Source organism: Gymnoscopelus braueri (assembly GCF_963280865.1).
Source record: "Gymnoscopelus braueri genome assembly, chromosome: 14".
In the NCBI taxonomy this organism is placed as follows: Eukaryota; Metazoa; Chordata; class Actinopteri; order Myctophiformes; family Myctophidae; genus Gymnoscopelus; species Gymnoscopelus braueri.
In genome coordinates, this window is record NC_137619.1 from 17,159,306 (window position 1) to 17,183,707 (window position 24,402).

The 24,402-nt window shown below is 42.7% G+C and overlaps 1 protein-coding gene across 1 annotated transcript in view; it reads left to right on the forward strand.

Annotated features, from left to right (window-relative positions):
- Positions 1 to 18,030, forward strand: part of dntt (deoxynucleotidyltransferase, terminal) — a gene marked incomplete at both ends in the record, with an annotated part of 111,480 nt that extends 93,450 nt beyond the window's left edge. The window contains one exon of the mRNA XM_080449956.1: positions 17,944 to 18,030. Coding sequence (XP_080306082.1) covers positions 17,944 to 18,030 — 87 coding nt within the window. The remainder of the gene's footprint in view (positions 1 to 17,943) is intronic.
- Between the last annotated feature and the right edge of the window lie 6,372 nt (positions 18,031 to 24,402).

A 24,402-nucleotide genomic window follows, 5' to 3' on the forward strand; every position in this document is an offset into this window, starting at 1 on the left:
GCCTCCAGTTTTAAAAGACAAAACTTGATGCCTGTACAGTTACACAAACACCCATGAGCAAGTGTTTTTAACAAGCACCTAAAGACATGCCAGTTAATTTCCCTTCCCACTTCCATTTCCATTTTAGGCATTTACATTCTTACCCACAGCGCATACAAAATCAGTTCATATTCTTTAGGCACACAACTTAACAAGTTAGCAGCACTCGGAATGCAACAGTGAAAGCAACAGCACTTAGGCAATAGATGTAACGCATAACAGTGTTGGCATAGAATCCCGCAGAACCAGATTGGAAATGTAGATACTTTTTTCTTCCCATATTACAATGGCATAAAATGATAGGTAGCTTTTCATTGAGTGCACAAAGTGGATTAGAACTTGAATCATCTGCATGACTATTGTTGTACAGTATATGGGAGACATTCCAGCAGCATTAGACTGGTAATTGGAACACTGTGTGCGTTCTATTTTCAGACACGGAAATGAATCCGAGCAATTACTTTCCTGTGGGCTTTCTCTGGTTTGTGGATAGTCCTTTTCATTTTGGTCGTATGATGCGCCTTGCTGTTATTTTATTTCACTCAGCATAAAACGTCCCCTCTTGGCCTAAATATTTACCCTGGCAAATTGACTCGAGACACATTTACCGTGCCTTCGATTTTCATTTAGATTTTAGAGTAATGCAAGAGAGCTACATAAGTTCCTTGCACAAGGGCACTTCACCAATAACTTTGTCCGCAAGATACATTTCCACTGCCAGTAATCAGATTTGGACCTCTAAGTGTCAGGCTACTCATTAACTTTCCTAACGTCCAGATTCCCAATGACAAGCATTACTTTACATTTCACACACATCCTCTCTCTGTCTCTCTCTACCTCTCTAGGCCTCCCTCTCTCTCCCTCTGTCTGTCTGGCTATCTCTATCACATAAAGCATAGTACTGTTTGGCAGAAACCTTGTTGTCCACATCTTTTTATGTTTTTGTTTTCATACCGTCATTACCGTCCTCAAAATAGGGCTCTCCTATGGGCTTATTAGAACTGTACACACGTACACGCCCGCGCAAATTCACAATTTGCCCCCACATAGTAGTACCCCATCCCACTGGAGACGCCCTGGGCCAGGTCATTTGGCTGCTTGTTATTCTGATTGATTGCTCATGTGGTCAGAAGGAGCGAGTGCATTCTCCGGCAGCGGCATCAGACACGGCGTCGCCGACAACAGCCGACAACAGCCGCGGTGGTGGTCCCTCATGAATCCAACATATCGTTGCTGTCGGGCAGAAACCTTGTGTATCTCCATATTTCAACATCTTAATGTTTTTTTTCTCTTAAAAGGATCCCTGGCTAATAAGCCTTATATGCGTTAAAGGGGAAATCCACCCATTTTCAATATTTAACTATGTCATTAATATAGCATAAAGGAGTTGTGTGGAAATAAGAAAAAAAAAAAAAAAAAATTAACATTGCAAAAAAAATTAACATTGCAAAAAAATTAACATTGCAAATTACACCATGATGAGTCATCACAGTGTAATTTGCAATGTTAATTTTTTTGCAATGTTAAATTTTTTTGCAATGTTAATTTTTTTTTAAATTTTTTCTTATTTCCACACAACTCCTTTATGCTATATTAATGACATAGTTAAATATTGAAAATGGGTGGATTTCCCCTTTAATACATTATAATTGCCCTCTATAACTACGATTTTAAACCACCTTAAATATTGTATTTATTTTAGAAACTTTAACTCAAGATGGGCAATGCCTGTCGCAAGTTGATGATGTCATTTGTCATGTGTGGTCCAGCCCTATGGAATGTATAGAATACATATGCAAATAAAACATATTCAAAATATTGTTTTGATGCTCATATTAACCATAGGAAGTATTAAGTTGGTTTATTTGCACATGCATTCCATAGGGCTGGACCACACATGGGCAAATGACATCATCAACTTGGAACGAGCATTGTCCGGCTTGAGTAAAAGATGAATGTTTCTAAAATAAATACAATATTTAAGATGTTTTAAAACTTAAAATTAGCCAGGGATCCTTTTGAATGAATGCCTTGCTTCGTCATACTACAGTGTCACACAAAAGTAGCAGAAATAGGTGATCTACAAGCTCACAACTCGTCGCATCAAGACAAGCTTGTAGATCGGCTATTTTTTGCTATTCTTTTTTTTTTTTTAAGTGAAAGTGGTTAAGTCTGTCTGTGGTTGTTATACATATTTAACCAATTAAGCGTATTAACAAGAGCTTGTGACTAAATAATAACTACATTGTATCCATTGGAACACAGCAGGCTCTTTCTTCCATTTCCGGAAAAAATAACAGTTTTGGACATTCAAGGTTTCCACCTGACAGCGACGATATGCAGCTGCTTTAATCAGGGTCTGCTCCGAGGTGTTTTTACTGGGCCTTCATTGGCTCTCAGAGTGTGATGTCACTGCGACCATGCAACAGGTCTGTCTGCTTTCTTGCATTTAGGAAGATCTGCCACCCAGCATTACAAAGACACGAGCCTGCTGATATTAAGCATACTGTATTTCTGTCACTGTCAGCGCAAAAGACAGAAGGGTTCTATGATATAATATATACAGTACATATATATTTATTTTATTTCATAGATCTCCTTTGATCACACCATTATGGGTCTTTTCTTTGATCCGTTTTATGTTAAGATTATACATCTTGAGGAGCTGTCAGTGAAAGGGGAATTAATGCAGACAGGCAAATTAGTGTGCAGATATATGGCAGATTAGATGATGCCAGGGTTCGTTTAGTGTAATGTGGATAAGTAAGGTTTCTGTGACATGATATGACTCTGCTAAGGCTGCCTCATAGAAATATTTTTTCTGTCATCCGAAGAAGAAGAAACAAAACATATCCCCTGATTATATATTCTCAGTCAGTCTCATAGTGCCAGTTTGAGTCTGGGCACAGTTCATCTACTCAAAAGCTGTTATATAAGACATATGAACACAGTCATACTGACCAAATATTTCCCAAGTAGTTACGGTAGATCAGCGATTTCCCTAGCGGTGTGCCAGGGCCCACGAAAAAACGTAACGTAAAAGAAGTCATGGTATTTTTTTCTTTAAAACCTTGACAAATTAGTTTTCATCGTGATAAAACCTTAGTTCCATTGATCCAAGCCGAAACACAATCAATTGATTGATCAATAAAACAAACATGCTCTAAAAATGCACACATCCCACCCATCTGACCACTTAACAGGTTAAATTTACCAAAACCATATCATGGTGATTGAAAGAAGACTTTAAACTAGCAATTGGAAGCATAAAATATTTATGAAAATGTTTATATAGGTAATAAAATCAAGTGTAAAGTTCGGCAAAAACCCATCCGCTTGCATAGAGCGTTATTTCTTCTGACACCAGCAGGGGTAAAACAGCGAAACTACTGGCCATTCATATGAACTTTTACTTCCTATATAGACTCAATTTCAAAGGCGGATGCTGGGCCTTGCTTGAACCCTTGCGTCCTCTATTCTGGGGGAATATTCGCCAGAAATAGGCGATCCTCAAGCTCACAACTCTGTCGTATGATGGCATTGCGTGCCGAAAATAGCCAATGTACAAGTTTGCAATGTGTTGCATTGTGACGCGTTGTGAGCTTGTAGCTATTTATGGCGAACAGATTTGGTGTGGAAGGAAACGAGAGCACAGCAAGTACAGAACCAACTCTGGTCTGTTTCACTATGTATATAGAAGGGTTTAAGTGGTTAAATGAAGAGTGATCTGTCCCGCGTGGAGTCTCTTTTTGACTAGGCTGCCCCAACGCTCCTGATTTCGTGTATAGAGGGGCGGGTGTATAGAGCCGGCGAGAGATTGCGCCTGATCCCATTGGTTCACCGATCTATCCGTCAACCCCCGCCCCGTTAACACAACATTACGAGCGACGCCCACTGCACTCTGGTTGGTTGGGAAATGAAACACTTCCTCATACCGAGTACACCGACGCGCTGGGCCAGGCTTTTATTTTTTAGCAAAACTAAACAATAAAAGCCTGGAGATCGAGGCTACTTTTTGACCAATCTGGGAACCCATCGCCAAATAAAAAGGAAAAACAGCGCCCTCTGCTGTTTTTTACTCTTTCACTTGGCTCTGGGAGGAGCTTATAGTCAGGGGATATTAAAAACATCTTGGAATAAATTCCTTACCAAAAACGGCCATAGCCATCCTTTTCCAGGTATACTTTTTGTGTAAAAAGCCCATTGAGATTGGGCCGTTTTTAGCCCAAGGAGCGGTTTTGGTGCAAAACAAATTCTTGCAATGGATTCAGAATCATAAAAACACCCTAGTTTGACCCCTCACATGCTACTTAAAACAGAATTAAATTTGGATTTTTTTCCCCCCACATAAGGTTATGGTGGGTACCCCAACTTTCAGCAGCTGTCAAAAATTCCCATAGGGAAACTGCATTTCAGTCTTTGTGAGATGTGTTACTAGACACTTTTACAAACACATTGGTGAAGATTTTTTTTGGTAAGGAATTTATTCCAAGATTGGACATTTTTCTGCTAATATCCCCTGACTATTAATGTAGCACCCGTGCGCAAGGAAACCGGGGTTTTTGGTCTACCCTCAGCTCTCCACTTCCGGTGGTGCGCTTATGTTTTCATTCCCACTAACAATATTTCTACACGGAACACTAACACCACTTCTCCCAGAGAACATGGATCGTTTTGGTTATAAGCCCACTTGTTTCTATGATGAAAGAGCAAGTTAAAATGTGAACATCTTTCCGTGGTTTTGTCTGCTCCGAGAACGCTATTGTTAAATGAGTTTCGGTTTGTTTTCAGTGGGAAGCGAGAGCACAGACAGTAAATCCCGCCCACTACATTTGATTGGGTAAAGCGCGGCCTGCTTCCTGATCTGAAGGCACACCCACTTGTAGGCCAGTGCGTACACGTTATGACGAACCCCCCCGACAGATTCAAGCGGAGAGCAGAATCTGTTCTTGAGAGATTACTTTTTGACCAATCTGACCCCTCTTCCTTCCTGCGGCTCTCCCTGAACAGGAGCCTTGTTCTCCCTAAATGCCAGACTAATTACACCCAAATACCCCTGTGACTGCTGCCCTGTGACAACAGCATTTTAGTCATGCAATGGTTAACGCATGCCTAAAATGGACAATCTATAAGCTCAAAACGCGTCACAATGCAACACATTGCAAACTTGTAAATCGGCTGTTTTTCCGAGTATAAATTAAGCATGACAAAGAAAATTATGGACATTAATTTCAGGCTACGATTGCCATGTGATTGGATCGTTCTGCAATGAGGTCAGAGAAACAATTAAGCGTGTTTTAATGGGGATGACGGGGAGTGTGAACTGGGAGGGGATGGTCAACTGATGATGCGTGGTGAGGGAGAGAAAAGAGCCCGCTGTTAAATGCCCAGTCGTAATAGAAGCATGACAGTTACTGCTGAAAGGCTCTCGTATTTATTTTGTATTTGTTTTACTTTTACAATTCATCAATGTGATGGTGTTTTGCTTCATTTCTAATGGTTGTAAACAAAAACTTGGCTGGCCTAAAATGGAATGTACCGGGGCATCAGCTTGACTGGTGAGCCTCAACCGTCTTTAGACCCGTCTTAGACCCTCGGCTGAGAAACTCACTGAATGGCTTTCGCCCTGAGCGAACAACAGTCGGAAATATAACGACTCTGAGGAGGACACTGGAAGGTGTCAGTGAGCGGAAGTTGTCAGTGAGTGGAAGGTGTCAGTGAGCAGAACCTGTCAGCGGTGATCACCTTCATTGACACCATATAAACTTTTGACACCATACACCAGGGGAAACTCATGAACATTCTCCGGTCCGGAGGGCACTTACTTGCCTGGAAATGAATGCCTTGCATTCAGATGGGATGAAGAGAGTGTGGAAGTCTGACATGGGAGATGACCTCATAAGGCGGCTGTGGGTGGCTACAGTGGAGAGATAATGAAATCTAGAGAAGAAAAGAATGGAATGAATGAATACTGGAACGCACTGACATAAATATGTAAATTTGAGGGCGGGTGGTTTTCTTTACCGATATTGTGTTGTCTGCAAAATATAAAATAAAATAACCAGCTACAATTTAATACACCCATTGCTGTGCAAAACCAGCCCTGTAGTATTGGACAACATCCAGAATGTTATACCTTTGACATTAACGATTTCACTGCAGCATCCCAGCATGGGATAAATACGCTCCTCAAAAATAATTTAAAGGCATTTCACTTCTACATTTTGAGGCCAGTTGCTGCTAAGCTGAAAAGTTAGACCACACACTAGAAATGTGAGGAGAACTAACCCTCATTTATTTTTGAACTGTCGGTACACAACCATAAGATTTGGGAGGAAATGCATGAGCTTGATTAGCTAGGAGACCTAGAGCAGAAATGCTCTGCCAATTATTATTTTATACCTCCAAATAATTCTTCTGCTGGCTAAGTGCCCTGTTGTAATAAATCACCTCAATATAGGAACTCCATATCAGTCTAATAGGAAAAGGAGTCTGTATTTTTTAGTCACACCTTTGGGATTTCTAAATACCTTGGTATATCGTCATACCAAGCCTATTGTCGTTCCAGAGAAAAACAGTGAAGTGAAACAGATCTACTCTTTTACTGGATTTTAAAAGTTCCAGAAAGGTTTATACATATGGCATATCATTGAATGGTCCAATGCAGTTACAGATCATACTTACAAGCTACTTATGTCAGTCTGTGATGTTGCATGTGTCATGAACAAGCTTCGAGTCCAGACAAAAATTGGGAGACCACACCAATGAGCTTAAGTTTAAATAAGCAAATGTATTTAGCTAACGATAACCAAACAAAACAAATCATTGTGAAGTGTGCGGATCAGTCCTATCAGTTTTGTAGTACATGCATGGATGCGAGAAAATGCACTTTCATGGGATAAAGAATAAGACAAAGTGAACAGAACTAAACTAAAGTAAGCGTATGTTGTGTTCCACAATTCATTGATGTGTTGTGGAACAGCTTTGAGAGAGAGAGCGAGAGTTAAGTCAAGTTTATTTGAATACAGTAGCCCTTGATCACAGTCAGTCTGAAAGGGGTTTAGAGGCACACATTTTAAAAGTAAACTAAATGTCTCTACGCTCTGTGTAGACCCTCAATTAGTCAATGAAACCCCTCCCCCCAATTAAAAACCCTTGATGGGAAAAGAAAAGCCTTGGGAAGGTGTGTGAGTGAGAGTGAGTTCTGGTATTTAGAAAAAAATGTGAATTAAAGATTTTCATCATTCTCCCATCAACTGAGTACAGCATCAACCCAGTGATTTGATAGAGTCTCACTGATACAGTGATACTGTAACCAGCATTAACTTCTATTCTCAATAAATTGTTCAGCTAAATCTATCCTATCAGCTGTTTTCTCACTGGAGGAGGAGAGAGAGTGTGTGTGTATGTGTATGTGTGTGCGCGTGTGTGCGTGCGTGTTCGTGTGTGGGATCAATGACACAGTAAAACCTAGAGCGAGCAGCTAAAGAACAGACTGTAAAAGATAAGAGAGAGGAATACCATGAGGAATAGGAGTGACAGACGTGTGCAGATAGGGCAGAGGGAGCGTATTGTGACAGCAATGATTCACAGGCTGCATAATGTCCTCTCTGTACCAAGGTGAATAACATCTGGTCACATCCCTGAGTGAAACACCAGATCCCTACTGTAACTCTCTTTCACTGTCACCCCCTCCCCCCCCCCAAACACACACACTCTCTCTCTGTCACCACCTTTCACCACTGCCTCCCCCCCCCCTACTCCTTCCCATCCTCCCATCCACCCACTCAGGGCTTATTATCACCCTTTATTCAGAGATGGGAGTAAAGGAATGTATTTATAGATCGGACTGTGCCAAATTATGTTTCGTCGGTAAAAAAAGAAATGGCAGGCTATTATTATCATGACTCAGAATCCGCAACCTGCAATCTGTTCCTGTGGAATTAAAGTTTAAAATAAACAATGTATAAGCACGCTCTCTGAACTAGGGAGCAGGTGGGAGAGAAGGAAGCGAGGAGGATAACGAAGGAGATGGAGGGAAGCGTGTGTGTGTGTGTGTGTGTGTGTGTGTGTGTGTGGGGGGGGGGTGTATGCTCACTCTGGATAAGGATCCTGCTTCATTATTGATGAAAGTGAATGGCGGAGGGCTCGGGCAGATTGGCCTGCGTTCGGCCATGTCTGGCTGTCATGTAACATTAATTGACACGGTCCTTGTGGTGACACGGGGCACCCATCCATCTGTGGCTCCCGTTTCACTTTGGTCACCATGATTTATTTATGGGACACTCGGCTGAGCATTCGTTGAGGCGGTTGTTGGACCCCCGTTCTGCAGCAGCAGCAGCCTGGAAGTTTCTATACTACTCCTGTTGGTCGTTGTGTTGCCTGCCGACAGCATGTGGGTGATCTGTCTCTGTCTCTGAAACTCAGAGGACACAGCGATGACCGCATCGAGTTAAAAACACTGATGATTGCCCTATAAGGCAATCAAGGGCATGGCACCTCTATACCTTCAGGAAAAGAGAGGGGAAGTCCGTGCACCGTTTGAGCTCCCAGTGGAAGAGTTTTCGTTTATTTGTTAGGCAACGTTTCGACCGTGTGCGGACTTCCCTCTCTTTTCCTGATGTACGTATTGTTGTCTAAAGCACCCGATAAATTGTTTTGGGATGTGCGTGCTTACCCCTCACCCCCTACCTTCAGGACATGATCCACCGTCCGTTATTTAAAACACCCTGGCCAACACTCCAACCAGACTCTTCTGCTTCCTGACTCAAGCTGTGGAATGACCTCGTCCCTCAGTCAGGACTGCAGACTCACTCCCCATTTTCCACAGCCGTCTGGAAACTCACCTCACCCCCTTGCACTCCTTATTCCTTTGTATCACTTCTTGTCACCTATTCTCTTGACGCTAGTTATACTTTGCAGATTAATGTTGCTTAATTGTTCACAATGTTATGTTATTTAGATAGACATAAGATGTATACTGTTTGCTTGACCACAAATGTTAAGAATTATATTTAGAAAGCATGTTTATAGACTGCTATCCTATTTACTTTGAAGGGCTAAATAGTTTTTCTTTTCACTCTACTGAAGTGACCATTTACCCTTTCACTTGTTGACCAGGGTTCATACCATTTACTCTGTTGTTGCACTTTTTAAGTGGCTCTGGAAAACAGTCCGCTAAATGGCCACAATACATTTTGCAACATTGTAATGTTCTGAAAATGTGTGCACTGTGCAGCTATGGCTATGCACTCTCTATACTTGGATACTTGCAGACAATTACCACACATATCTGCTTTCATGACATTTATTAACCCTTTTGTGGGCAGACTTTAGCTTACGAGATTACATACACAATAACGTGGGAGTGATGGATGTCTGTATTAGCACTATTATAGTCTTACTGTACTGTTCTGGCCTCCAAGCAGCTCTGCTATAGCAGCTGGAAGTTCAATACCTTTCTGAAGGGCAGTTCAAGGGAATTTGTTGGAGAGGATTAGATTCAGCCTGGTTCTTTTACCTTCAGGCTGCCTCCTTGCTTATCCATGCAGTACTGTATGCTGTAATTGCACGGTACTATTGGCCACTTTTGGAGCTCTATGGTAACTGTGGGTCCTTTGGCGCTTTCGCGATCTGGACTTTGTCGGCGGTTGGGGATTGGAACGTGTGACCATATGCTCATTAATCTAACCGATTTTCTGCTTCTGCCAGGCAAAGGCAGAGTTTAGAAAACTTAAAACGAATCCAAAGGTCCCTGCTTGATTCAATAGGAAAAAAAAACAGTGCCATGCAAATTCCCAAACAAAGCTCATATTTTGCCAGCGCGCTGTTTTAATTGAGCAGAATGGGTGTGCTGAGGCAGCAGCATCCGATCACACTGTCTGGTGCAGGAAGCAAATTGGTCATGCAAAACCAGCCCCTCTTCAACAAACCAATTAATTATTTATGGGCTTCAGTGGAGCAGAGAAAGTTAATTTATTGTTATCATTAGAGGCGCGTTCTGTTTGGGTCCATACGAGAGAGAGCCAGGCTACAATTACAGGCTCATAAGATAAGGCAGAACGTTACACGGCTGCCGTAGCATTTCTCCCACTTCAAAGATGCTTCCAGAAACTTCATAGATGAACTTTGGAAAGTGCATTTGCTGTTTATGGAAAATGAAAGGCTATGCTGACGCTAGAATAGGGCATGGGTATGGAGAAACCATGGGGCAGAATTCAATTTATGATATCTTTTAACCAAATCTTGTGGCACAGGGTTTAAATCTGGGTTTATTTACTTCAAGCCTGCGCTTCTTGAAATTTCCTGAGATGCAACTGCACCTGAGCACCCATCTGCACACACACACACACGCACACACGCACACACACACACACACACACACACACACACACACACACACACACACACACACACACACACACACACACACACACACACACACACACACACACACACACACACACACACACACACACACACACACACACACACACACACACAGTGGATTCTTCCTCCACTTGTATGAACTTCAGAGTACATCCATAATGACTGTTTTGGTTGTCTGTGTGTGGCTGGACTGTGGTATCAAAACCAAGGGTACTAGACAGACAACAACAGACAAATAATAGTATAACAAATATAGATATATATCACTGTTCTGTATCATGCCTTGAATTTCAAATGCGTCTCTGGAAACACATTTTCTCTACACGCCTCGTCAATGCCCATATATTTGAACCGTCTGAAGATGATTTGTGATTGAGTAATAAAGTGAAATGCAGTGTGTTTTTATTACACCTCCCACAGTTGTAAACATCCCCTCCTCCACAGAAGTCATGCAGTGAAATGAAGAGACAATAATATGCCAGGGACGCAAAGTAGAAAATCCCATTGTTTATGATTCTAGCCTTGATTATCTGGCACACTGCCGCATAGCGGCTGATTAGCGGGAAGCGGTGGAAGGTGAGGTAATGACGACTGCGCACGGCTCGATAGCTCTTTTATGAGCGCCACTGCTTTATGATGCTTGCGCTAATTGCTGGCGTGATTAGTGGGGTGTCTGTGTCCTCCCTACACTTCCTCTGGCTAGTCCTGTGTGAACGGAGCCCGTTTGCAGACCAGCGCGCACAGAAGAGGGGCAGTGTTGCCAGATTCTGTGAGAGAAACAAGCAACCAGGTCTAGGAAAACCGGCCCAAAAGAAGCGACTATGGGCCACATGAGCACTTTAATATATACATCAGCTATTTGAAAATAGCAGATCTACAAGCTCACAAGTGAGCTTGTAGATCGGCTATTTTCAAATAAAATCTTGCAGGAAAATTATAATAAGCAGACCTGGCAACCCTGGAGAGGGGTGGTGTGTGCAGTGGATCGTTTGAGGAAGACACAAAGCCATAATCGACTTCCCACTTTTTCTGCCCCTGTCAGCCCTTTCCTGCATGGTGCAATAAAGATAAATTAACTTAAGAGGCAATCAAATGACCCCCCCCCCCCCCTCCCTTTTCGGCAGTAAAGTGGCCCGTTCCCAAATGAGGGGGAAAGCGAAAAAGGACCCAAAGAAAAGAGTTTGAGAAGCATCACTCAAGCAGAGAACATTGCTCATGGACATGGAATTGTGTATGTGTGTGTGTGTGTGTGTGTGTGTGTGTGTGTGTGTGTGTGTGTGTGTGTGTGTGCGTGTGCGTGTGTGTGTGTGTGCGTGTGCGTGTGCGTGCGTGCGTAGTTGCGTACATGCACACATACAGTAGTCATGCACCTGTGTGTATGTGCCCACTTGTGTGTGTGTGTGTGCTCATTTCTCAGGCTTTCAAATAATGGCACCAGAGGCACTCGGTATAAAACTTTGTCGTGTGAATGTCCTCAAATATGAAATCTATTCAGATCAAATTATGTTCTCTTAGAGTTTGAAGCCTTTGAGGTCAAATTTTAAGCCTCCTTTCCATCTGACCTGAATCTCTGTGTCCTTGAGACATGCTCATTTCAGCTATGGCTGTGCAGACAACAGGTATTGAAAGTGAGATGACTGGGAGAAGTGCTCTCATGCAGGGCTCAAGCTCAAGTCTCGTGCTTAGCCATGAGTTATTTTGCGTATGTGGATTTGCATGCATTTCGAGTTTCATTTGCATGCTTTGCATGAGCTTTAGCTTGACTTCGGGAGATCTCACTCTCAGTTTCTGTTTTTCTCTCTCCATTTCCCCCATATCCCTCCCTCTTTCTCCTTGTCTCTGTATCTCTGCCATCATCTCTTTTGCACACAAACAATGCTTGCATCTTCTGTAGGTGTGTATCGCCCCCCTCTCCCTCCCTCCCTCCCTATCTCTCGTGCTCTCTCTCTCGCTGTCTTCTCACACATATAACTAGAAATGTGTGCTTTTCTGAGCGTAGATCTCCGCCAGGCCGGGTTGCCTACCTAATACATACAGTAGGGCTGTGTCAGTCATGAGGTGCAGCCGTAAGGGCACAAGGAAGCTGTGGGGGAAAATAGAGTTTGTGCGACAGACAGTGCAACTGTTTGCATTTGCGGTGCCTCCTATGGGCGGAAGTTAAAGTGGTTTTGGACCGTGCGCTGTGTAGAAGCCCCTCAACGTTCAATTCCAATTTGGGGATGATTGGATATTGCATGCGTGAGATATGGCATTCTTTGTAATGAATGAATGAATGTCTTTATTGCAGACTCAGGGTCCATAGAAAAACATACAATTACATACAACAATAAACATAAATAAAAACAAATGAATTTGTGGTATTTGTTATAAATACAGGCTCTTAAGCCAATGCCTCCTAAGGCTAGAGGAGTATCTAGTGCAGCTCTTCACAGGGTTACTTACACTGACTGACAATGATTCTATTCACAGACGCATTCAAGCAACACATGAAACTATGCATTAAGTTCCGAAGAACCGCTAGAAAAGTATTGACTCTTGCAGTCACACACATTTCACTTGCACGGCACCATCTAGGCCTTTTGAGTCAAATTCTCATGGCATCATTATAGGCTACTTGAAGTTTCTGAAAACTTGCTTTTTTGTTGCTTGACCACAAGTGGGCAGTGTAGAGTGGTGTACAGTAAGCTCTAAATAGAGTGATCTTAACAGCTTCTGCGTACATGCTGAACTTACGTGCGAGGATGTTTGCCTGTGCGTACATCCTGCGGCACTGTCTGTGAATATCATCATCATCATCTGTCATTTGCTCTGTAATAAAAGTCCAAGATATTTGACTTTAATACAAACGCTAGAATGTTAAAAGATAGTTTAAAAGATAGTTTAAAATCAGGTAATATTTTAAACTATCTGCAGTGGCTCAGGGGTAGAGTGGCCGGTAGAACGGCCGGATGGATGCCGTGAGGTTTCCAGTTCGATGCCGGGCTCCCCCAGAAGAGTTAGTGTCGAAGTGTCCTTGAGCAAGACTCTGAACCCCTAATTGCTCCCGATGAGCAGGTTGGTGCCTTGCATGGTTTCCTCCGCCATCGGTGTGTGAATGTGTGTGTGAATAGGTGAATATAACGCACAATCTATGTAAAGCACTTTGGATAAAAGCGCTATATAAATGCACCATTTACCTTGTTCTAGAAATTAAAACAACACTCTTACTAAGAGTAAGAAACAGGCCCTGCCCAAAATGTTGTGAAGGCAATATAGGCAAAGGAATATCAAAACCCTGTTTGGCGGTCAATGTCACATGATGCTCTGGTCTAGACCATTTATTTCTAATTTGGTGAAAAAAGATGTGTCTGCAACAAATAGTGCAATTTTTAGCATGTGTGGTGCAGCCTCGCATTTTGTGCTAAACGAGACCCTCCTGCAAACTTTGGAAGCCAATCGTAGCCAGTCGGAATGGCATATGAAAAATCTGAAAGATCTTCATCACGTGACTCCAGAGTCAACGTGTACCGATTTGTGTGAGTTTTGGACACAATCTGTAATAGTAGGATCAAAAAGTGTGTTTGGAAGAAAACTGAAAAAGGTTCAAATCTGGTCAGGCGGAAATTGGGTGTTGCCTCATGATCCAATGAATCCAGGGAAAACATTTTTGATTGTACATTTTTCATTGCACGACCTACAGTTCAAAGAGTTATATGCCAAAATGTGAAGCGACCTGTTATAGAGCATCGCAGTTCCCGCCCACTTCCTGGTGCCGGAAGGAAAAACTCAATGCATTTTTCCCATTGACATTTCCAAAAATATTTATATCAATTAATTTAAGCCTAGAATCAAGCCATCCAGGGTCCTGGTGAATCATTTTCTGTGATTTTTTTTATTTTATATTTAATTATATGATACTATATTTAATAAATACCCTTTGTTTTGCCGTTTTCAAAAAAATAATAATCACAGAATCAAACGTTTTATGGTCATGATTCACCAGGACCCTGGATGGCTTGATTCTAGGCTTAAATTAATTGATATAAATATTTTTGGAAATGTCAATGGGAAAAATGCATTGAGTATTTTGCGGTGGAACCCGGAAGGGGCGGGAACTGCGATGCTCTATAGTGGCACCATGAGGCCAATTTGTAAAATGTTGGGAGGAGGTTCCCCCTTGGCCTACTGGGAGTGTGCGATTAAAGTTTCACACCGATTGGTCCAGCAGTGCCGGAGATTAGCTGCTCACAGACACACACAGTCACACGGATGGACAGGGGCGAAAACATAATCCCTGCACCTACTTAGTCATTCCGGCCTGGTGGGGATAACAAATTACAAATGTGCAACGGTGAATCCATCTGCATGTGCATGGTCAAACCCAGGTTAGTTGCACAGTATTCTGAAAAAAAACGTATGTTTCTTTATCAGTGGTGCTCAAACATTTTTCATGTCAAGGACCCCCAAAATTATATGTATTTGGCCACCGACCCCCATCTCAAAATATGTTGTTCCAGGGACCCCCAGAAGCAAAGAATAAAGTAATTTTTTTTCGCTTTAAACAATATATATATTCAAAGATTTGCACTCATTTTCAAGATTTTTCAAAAATAGCAGATCTACAAGCTCATAGCGCGGCACTCGGTGCCGCGCTATGAGCTTGTATATCTGCTATTTTTGAATAGCCAAAGTGTAAAATAATGTTTTTTTTAGCTCAAATGAAAAAGTGACACAGATGCGTTCCAGGTCTTAATGGGTTAATCTCTTTGATCTCTCCCTCGTCTCTCTTTGTGTCCCATCCATCTCTTTCTCACTCTTTTGTGTGTGGTGTATATCCGATCCGGCATTTGGGCAGGAAGCCATGTCCATCAGCTCTATCTATCAGTCAGTATAGGCTGGGTGATGGAGAGAGGTTGATGGGCAACAGAGATTGGCCAGATGTTGCACGGAAACTAATATCTGTGGTTCACGTCCACAAGGGATGTGTGATTATATTATGCTAGTGGACAGAGGAAGCATGCAGATGATTAGCAGCTTATTACGCCAAGGACACTGGCCCCCTCACTAATATAGACCACTTCCATGTTGGCTCGAGGTTGCTGATGGAGCCGCCGATTTCGTGGCGTGCAGAAGTTGTGCGCCAGTGGCTCAGCGGTTGCCCTGGTAGCACAGATTAACTTGTTCTTAATTATCAACTCAGCGTTCTTCAAGTCTTAGCTCCTTGCGATTACCTGCAAAGATCTGGCATAAACGCTGCTTTCGGTATCATAGCAGTAGTTTTCCTGCGTATGCCTTAGGGTAGAGAACTCAAAGCTACATAAGGTTTCTGGACTTTGCACTCTTGAGGGCCCGCGGTGGTTTGTGCTAAGTAAGTAAAGCACAGTTTCTCCCATAGGGCAAAGTAAAGATTGAAGGAATTGGGGAGAGAGTGGACAATGCAGCGGAGGAGGAGAGCAGGCTTTAGTTGTGATCCAGGACAATGGATAAATTGGGGCAGCACTGAGAGGTGATTCTGGTCTGCCCTGTGTTTTCCCTGTTAGCCATGGATCCCAAGAGTGTTCCTGTGCTTCTTCTGACCAATAAGCCCTGTGTCTTGTTAGAGATTGTTAGACATGGTGGATTTAATACAGATCTGTCTGTCTGGCTCCAGGCAAGACCAGTGTCTGTCTGTCTGTCTGTCTGTCTGTCTGTCTGTCTGTCTGACTTACTTTCTTTCTTTCTTTCTTTCTATCTTTCTATCTTTCTTTCTTTCTTTCTTTCTTTCTGTCTATCCATCCAATTCTATATCTGGACCCTACCTGTATGTGATACATAATTTGTCTACTTGATGATGACGAGTGCAGCAATTTCTCTGTGGGTTTCTGAGTGGCTTGCAGAGCCATCGGGTTCATTTGTCTGAGTGCAGAGGATAATGAAGGCTGTGGCAGACCTCTTTACAGTCCCTGGGAAGGTTTGACTTTAATGTAACTGCGGGGGTGTAAGCTCCACACTCGCTCTGTGTACTGTGTTTGTTATGAAAGAGCAACAAGGTTATTCTGGACAGCATCAACTCAACTTTACTGTTGTACTGCTGTTTTCGACGTGTGCATTTTGTTGTGTGTTCAAAACCAGTTGCAGACTGGATACGAAATAGTGTTATGATAGGCAGCAGGCAGATTATAATGAGGGGCCGGAGGGCTTCGGAGGGTCCATCGTTCGCTGAACGGTTCACAGAGCTAAGTAAGGTAGCCGCCTTCGAAATGGTCTCTTTCAATCTTTCGGACCGAGGAGACAAATACATTGCCAAGTGGGGGAAATACTTGTTGTGTGTTGTCTGTTCCTTTATGTTGTATTTTCTTCATTCTGGACCGTATGTGATGTCGTGATTATTTGTTTCTTGCTGGTCGAGCCAGTTATATTTACACTTGTACTTGTATATATCACTGCACTATGGTTCATAACTTGTGAAACTGAAAATCCTTAACCCATTAAGACCTGAGGCGATTCTTTAAAAATGTCTAAATCCTAACAGTTTTTTGAAAAAAAAAAAAATAATAATCAAGATTTTTCAAAAATAGCAGATCTACAAGCTCATTGCGCGGCACTCGGTGCCGCGCTATGAGCTTGTATATCTGCTATTTTTGAATAGCCAAAGAAATCTAAAGTGACACAGATGAGTTCCAGGTCTTAATGGGTAAAATGTAAGTCATAAAAAAAATGAAAGAGAATGAGAGACGGAAACAGACAGCAGCAGAAAGAAGAGACTTACCCGGGGACCTTAGACACAAAATCCCTATACTGTTTATGTGACTCATTTTTGATATATGAAATATAAAATGTAGCAAGTAACACTGACTACAGTGTGCATACAGTACCATGCAGGTACCTGCGTCGTACTTTTTGCATTAGAAATACAAACATGCCAGTGCAGCATGACACCTGACATGCCATCACTAGAACATGAGACAGGCCTTTTAGTAGTTTTCTGTCAGCTGTGTTGGCTGCATTGGGTTTATCTCTGACTTTGACTGGCAGCTGAAACTTTACTCTGTTATGGGTTTTTTTTCCCACTCTGTTTTCTGCATGCCAGGTCCAGTTTAGCACTTGAAGGCATTGTGTGTCAGAATACTAACCCATTCTCTCTCTCTTACTTTCTTTCTTTCTTTCTTTCTCTCCTGGCTGTCTGCACTCCCGAGGTGAGTCAGGCCTCGTCAATGCTCGCCACCGTTCCTATAGAGACATAAGCTGTCACACGGCGCTGAGTGCTGAGTGGCCAGCTGTTAATAGCCCTGTTGTGAATTGTCACAGAAAATACTTATCACACGAACAGTGCTATCACTTAGAGCGAGGTTATAGTTTGTGGACGGCCACCACCAACAGTCCGATGAAAATAACGTGTAGCCACTGGCCATGCTGGTGCTCTGGTGTAAACCGGGCAGATAAAGTGTGAAATGGACATTCTCTGCAAACTCCTGATTCTGACAGACATTTCAGGTACATCTTATATCCAGGAGATCCATCTGTTCACTTTATGTTTTTTTTCCTTCTGTTTTCAAGGGAGAATTCCTGGCAGCTCAGACCGAAAAGGACATCTTCGCCCATCTGGGTCTGGACTACATCGAGCCTTGGCAGCGCAACGCCTAGGCTGCTGCTCCTCCCTGGATAGATCATTCCATGCATGTACATCATCATGTATCCCATCTGCCACCCCTTTTATTCTGCCACTCTCTGCTGTTACTGTATTTATGTATGTATGCTGCTGTTGTTGCCTTTGATTACAAGCTGGCACGGAGGGAGTCATGATTCTGCCTATTCAGCCTCCTCTGTAAAAACGGCAGGTAAAAAAAGGGATGTGTATACCGCTCGCCGCATTTGTGGCTCGCTTGTCTCGAGCGCCGGCAATCACGCACAGGAACACAAAGGCAAATCAAGCCCCTCTGGGAATTGCCGGCGGTGCCTGGGAGAGAGGAAGTGTGAGAGGGCCAAAAAGAGAGAAGGAAGTAGAAGGAGACAGTTAGTGTGTCAGAGGTTGTGCAAGGCAAAGAAAACTGTAAAAGACGAAACTAACCGTGAGAAAGAGGAGGGAGGGAGGGAGGGAGGGCAAAGACAGGGGGGTTAGGGGGAAGCGGCGAGAGAAGACAGAGGAGAGACAAGAAAAGCAAGAGGAGCAAGAGAGGAGGGAGCTTTGTCGAGCAAAATGTTGTAATCACCCTCCTCCTGGCAGCAGGGAGAGTGCTCGGCATGACGCTGAGCCAGGTCCCCTGGGAGTGGAGAGGCGAGTAATGAGCTTCAGATGGAGGATTGTTCAGCGTCGCCATTTAGCCCCCATTTAAACCCACGTCCACTGGAGAGCATTTAGCCGCGGCATGCCACCATATCCACCGGAGCCGGAGTCCTTTTTTTTCCGCTGTGGGGCGAGGGGTTGAATCCCACCCCCAGATGTCTTTTGCAAAATTAAAAAGCAGCCAGCTTGCACTGTGCAATCAGGAAGGAGTTTGAGGTAAACCCGACCCCGTGGATTAGATCTGTATACGGCCGGTGTGCAGTGGTGGAAAAAGTACTCAAATGTTTTACTTAAGTAAAAGTATCAATACTGCAATGCAGAAATACTCAGTTACTAGTAAAAGTCCGGAATTCAAAATGTAGCCTACTTGAGTAAAAGTACAAAAGCATTGGTATCAAAATGGACTTAAAGTACCAAAAGTAAAAGTACTAAAATGTTTGAAAATAGCAGATCTACAAGCTCACAACGCGTTGCGATGCGACGCGTTGTGAGCTTGTAGATCTGCTATTTTCAAATAGCTTAGGTATAAAATAGGGCTAAAGTGGTTAATGTATGTTTTATAAGGTAATACTTTATATCTGCAAAGTAACTAGTAACTAAAGTTTTAAAATAATTGTAGTAGTAAAAGTACAAAATTTGCCTCTGAGATGTAGTGGAGTATAAGTAAAAGTACTGGAAATTGGAAATACTCAAGTAAAGTACAAATACCTCAAAATTGTAGTTAAGTACAGTACTTGAGTAAATGTACTTAGTTACTTTCCACCACTGCCGGTGTGTCTGCAATGTCTGCCCCTGGCCCCTCCCTGCATGATGAAATTATCATCTCATCGATTTGATGTTTGTTTGCTTCATGTTTCATTTATCAGTATTGACCATCAAGGATCTTGGCCTTATACCCCCTGATTTGTATGAATGCACGCTGGTGGCGTGCACCGAAAACAGCAGATCTTAGGAGCTCACAATGCATCGTGTTTTGTGAACTTGTAGATCGGCTATTTTTATGTGTGTGACACCGGTAGTGTCACAGTATAAATCACTCTTTACTCTTTATATTAACCCATTCAATCCGTGAACGTCATTAGTCGTTTTTAGATTTCTTTGGTTATTCAAAAAATAGCAGATATACAAGCTCGTAGATCTGCCATTTTTGAAAAAAGAAATTGTGAAAATACAAATCTTTGAATATATATATATATACATTTTTAACTCAAATCTCTTTTTCTTCTGGGGGTCCCTGGAACTAAATATTTTGAGATGGGGGGGGGGGGGGGGGGGGGGCAGACAAATACATATAATTTTGTCATGAAAGAAGCTTGAGAACCACTGATGTAGCAACATTAGTTTAAAAGTTTTAAAAAAGTTAAAAAAAAAAAAAAATGTTAGGGCGCACTCCCACCGCACTTTTATTTTACCTCTGGGGTGGAATCTGCCAATGCTTTGTCAATACAAATGCTTGGATTCACGCAAGAGCGGATTTTTCCGCATGTCGTGCAGACCGTGCGTTTATCTGCTCTACACGACTTGTCCATTTAAAGCATATAACTGCTGGAGGCAGGAGCTGATTTTCCTCCTCTGTCCAATCGGGTGAGTCGAAGGCGGACCGTCCCAAGACTCAGGAAGCACCATGGTGCTGAAGGCAGAAGGCGGTGCGGGCTACGGGGAGGGTCCTGAAAGTAAGTGACAGGTGCGTCACTCCCGTTTTTTTGAATCCGCTGGCTGCAAAAAACTGTGGCCGCGCACAACCTGCGTTTAACATCAGCCGACCATGTTTTGGTGGGAGCGTGCCCTTAGAAGACATTTGTAGAATTCCCAGAAGCAAAGATTTTAGTAAAAAAGCTTTAAAAAAAACATATATTCAAAGATTTGCACGAATTTTCACGATTAAAAATAAATAAGTAGCAGATCTACAAGCTCGTAGTAAATCTGCTATTTTTGAATAGCCCAAAGTATAAAATAATGGTTATAGCAAAAAAAAAATCCAAAATGACACAGTACGCGTTCCGGGATTGAATGGTGTTAAGTGCCCTCGGTGACTCAGCCGGCGATGACATGACATGACCTGCCCAGCTCTCTCCACGACTTCACACACCCGCCCTATAGCCCAGTTTCCCCATGTTGCTTAGCACCGACGCCTCAACAAGAGCAGAGACGGATGACCAGAGCAAGACACCCCACTGAATCACCCTATTTAAAGATCTTTAAGTAGAGCAAGTCCGGCTCTTTGAGGACTCGACCCGAGCGCATCTCTCCTCTCTGTCTCTGTCTTTCCCCCCTCTCTCTCTCTCTCTCTCTCTCTCTCTCTCTCTTGCTCGCTCTCTGTCAGACATTCTATCAAAGAAAGAGAGAAAGATGCTTTCAGTGTATTGAATCTGAGATACAGCTTTGTAACCAGTTCTAGTGACTGGTGCCTTATTGGCTCCCTGGCCTGTAAAAGGAAAGCGGACATTTTAGTTAATAGGGGTCTTCAACGTTTTTCAGCCCAAGGACCCCTTAGCTGAGAGAGAGATGAAGCAGGGACTCCCACTACATATTGTATAGAATTGTGTTGCAGATAAATTAAATTGGATCTTTTTTCCCTCTACACCAAACCTCTTTGCCAAAAATAGCAGATCTACAAGCTCACATGTGAGCCTGTAGATCGGCTATTTTTGGCTAATGTTCCCCTCACTCCCCTCAGAATCCTATCCCACAGAGATTTGGAGGACCCCCTGTAGTAACTCTTGAGGACCCCCTAGGGGTCCCGGACCCCCTGTTGTAGACCCGTGAAATAGGGAAGGCCTCTCGAGAAATGATCTGACCTCAGTATATTCACACACAATGGCCCTTTCAATTGTGAATGTTGTCTTTTCCTTCTTTCACAATGAATATTTGATGATGCAAAGGAATCCACGCTTTGGGCTCTGCCGTGCTGACAGTGAATGGGACAGAGTGGGCAATTTAATTTGAACTTAACCCATTAAGACCTGAGGCCGATTCTACAAAATGTCTTCTAAGTTTTTCATGTCAAGGACCCCCAACATTATATGTATTTGGCCGCGGACCCCCATCTCAAAATATTTTGTTCCAGGGACCCCCAGAACTTAAATATTTGAAAACATTTTTGCTTAAAATTAAAAAATATGTATTCAAAGATTTGCACACATTTTCAAGATTTTTCAAAATATAGCAGATCTACAAGGTCATTGCTGTATATCTGCTATTTTTGAATAGCCCAGAGAAGTATAAAATAATGGTTTAAGTGGTTACACAGATGCGTTCCCGGCTTGAATGGGTTACGCTAAATGAGCATTACAGTACAGTTAATTTTAGACACTATTATATATACACTGCAGAAGATGAATCAAACATGATTTGCAATTCTCCATTTTTACAAAACATTCAAGCGCCATCAAATTTGAATGTGCACAAAACTAATTTTAAAAAAAGTATAGCGCATTGCCAACTAATAATTGGTAAAGCATTGAATAGAATTGTATGTACTCGTGGTCCAAATATATACTGTATAATACAAGTCCAAATCTACTGCCTCAGCAGGCTTGTTTTTCCATCACTGCTTGCCAATCATGTAGTCAGTAATTTTATATGCAAATTATTACCTTCGGCTTCCCACAGTTGGGGGGGGGGGGGCGGGGGGAACTCCCTCTTTTTGCATGTTCGATTCCTGAGGTCTGGCTCGGATGACAGGTGTGTGGACGAATGAAAAATTGCTTGCAGAAATTTGCATAAAAGTGCTTGATTCACTGACAGAGCCGTTTGTAGTTTGCCATCCAATCAGTTTTCATTTTCACCCGTGCAGTCATTTTCCCGACGCTCAGTTTTGCTCTCAGCAAGATTCTACCTTGAGAAACCTTCAATCACACCTGTCTGTGTGATTCTTTTAACTCCACCAGATCTGTCACTGGTTCGGGAAGCGTTCTATTGACAAGATGACTGGTGTAAGTCACACGGCAGGTCTCACTCCATATGCACGCTGCAGCCTTGCTCGTGACCTTTTTTAACGAGCCTGTGTACTTACATTGATACATTGCTGCGTATGAGCAGCATAAGGTCACTCCACGGCCCTCATCAATTTGCCAGTGCAGATATTAAGAGGTTGATTGAGAGAGCTGATGATATCGGGAGAGTGTGCATCAATAGGAAGTGCTTCAAGATGAATGGACAGCCCTCGCAAAAGAAAAGACACTGAGCGCTCAGGGTAACATGCAAGAGCGATACACCGCCGTCGAGATGATTTGAAGCCCCAAGATCAGATGTGTCATTTGGTCTTCAAAAATGACATGGCAAAGGTCATTTTTTTTGACACATGGTGAGAATTGGGTGAGAGTATGCATATACCGTGGATGTGAACAGTGGTGGAAAGTAACTAAGTACATTTACTCAAGTACTGTACTTAAGTAAAATTTTGAGGTATTTGTACTTTACTTGAGTATTTCCAATTTCCAATACTTTTAATTCTACTCCACTACATCTCAGAGGCAAATATTGTACTTTTACTCCACTACAATTATTTGAAAACTTTAGTTACTAGTTACTTTTCAGATATAAACTATGATATAATGAAACATACATTAACCACTTTAGCCCTATTTTATACCCAGGCTATTTGAAAATAGCCGATCTACAAGCTCACAACGCGTCGCACCGCGACGCGTTGTGAGCTTGTAGATCTGCTATTTTCAAATATTTAGTACTTTTACTTTTGGTACTTTAAGTACATTTTGATGCCAATACTTTTGTACTTTTACTCAAGTACATTTTTAATTCTGGACTTTTACTTGTAACAGAGTATTTTTATATTGCAGTATTGGTACTTTTACTTAAGTAAAGAATTTGAGTACTTCTTCCACCACTGGATGTGAATCATCGGTCACAGGTGACACCGCCTGTGCACCACCGCCTACCTATCTACAGGTAAATGCACGTGAAACCACCCCTAAGTACAGACAGACATATATGGATAACTTTGGATCACAATCTGAGAGATTACGGCGATGAAGACAATAACGGTTTGCCCTCTGAGTGAGTGACATACCAATCCTTTTTGCGTCAGACATTCACTGACGAGGGTAGGAAGAGAGAAAGAACATGGATAAAAATAGATGGGCGTGAGGAGGACTGATCATCTCTGTGCTGAGCTCTCTCCCTGAGCAAACTTTCTCCTGTATTGTATTCCGAAGACAGTGATTTATTGGCTGTGCTGTAGGGGCTTGAATGCATGTGTTCGGCCCCCGTCAAAGCCAATGGAAGGAGGGTGACAGAATAAGGACACTGCGTATCCTTGCCTCTCAAGGCCTGTCAGCACGTCAACTCACCCGGAGAGGAGTGAAAGCGACGCATGGGCGCCACCGTCTCTCTGGAACAAAAGAGCAGCAAGTGGGGGGAGACTCCTCGGCTCTGGATGCGTGGGCGTCAAATGTAGAAATGACACGTGTGTGCATTTGGAGATCTCATCTCGTGACCCCATCGCCGCCTCCACCACACGCTGTGCAGCACACCTTCGTGCGATCGGAATAAATTAATTAGTCTGATTTAGTGGGGAACAAGTTCAAGACGTTTTTCTCACTGTATGCTCTTAACCCTTTAAGACCTGAGGCGATTCTTTAAAAAAAATCTAAATCCTAACAGTTTTTGGAAAAAAATCAAGTTCAAAATCAAAATCAAAATCAAGTTCATAGCGCGGCACTCGGTGCCGCGCTATGAGCTTGTATATCTGCTATTTTTGAATAGCCTAA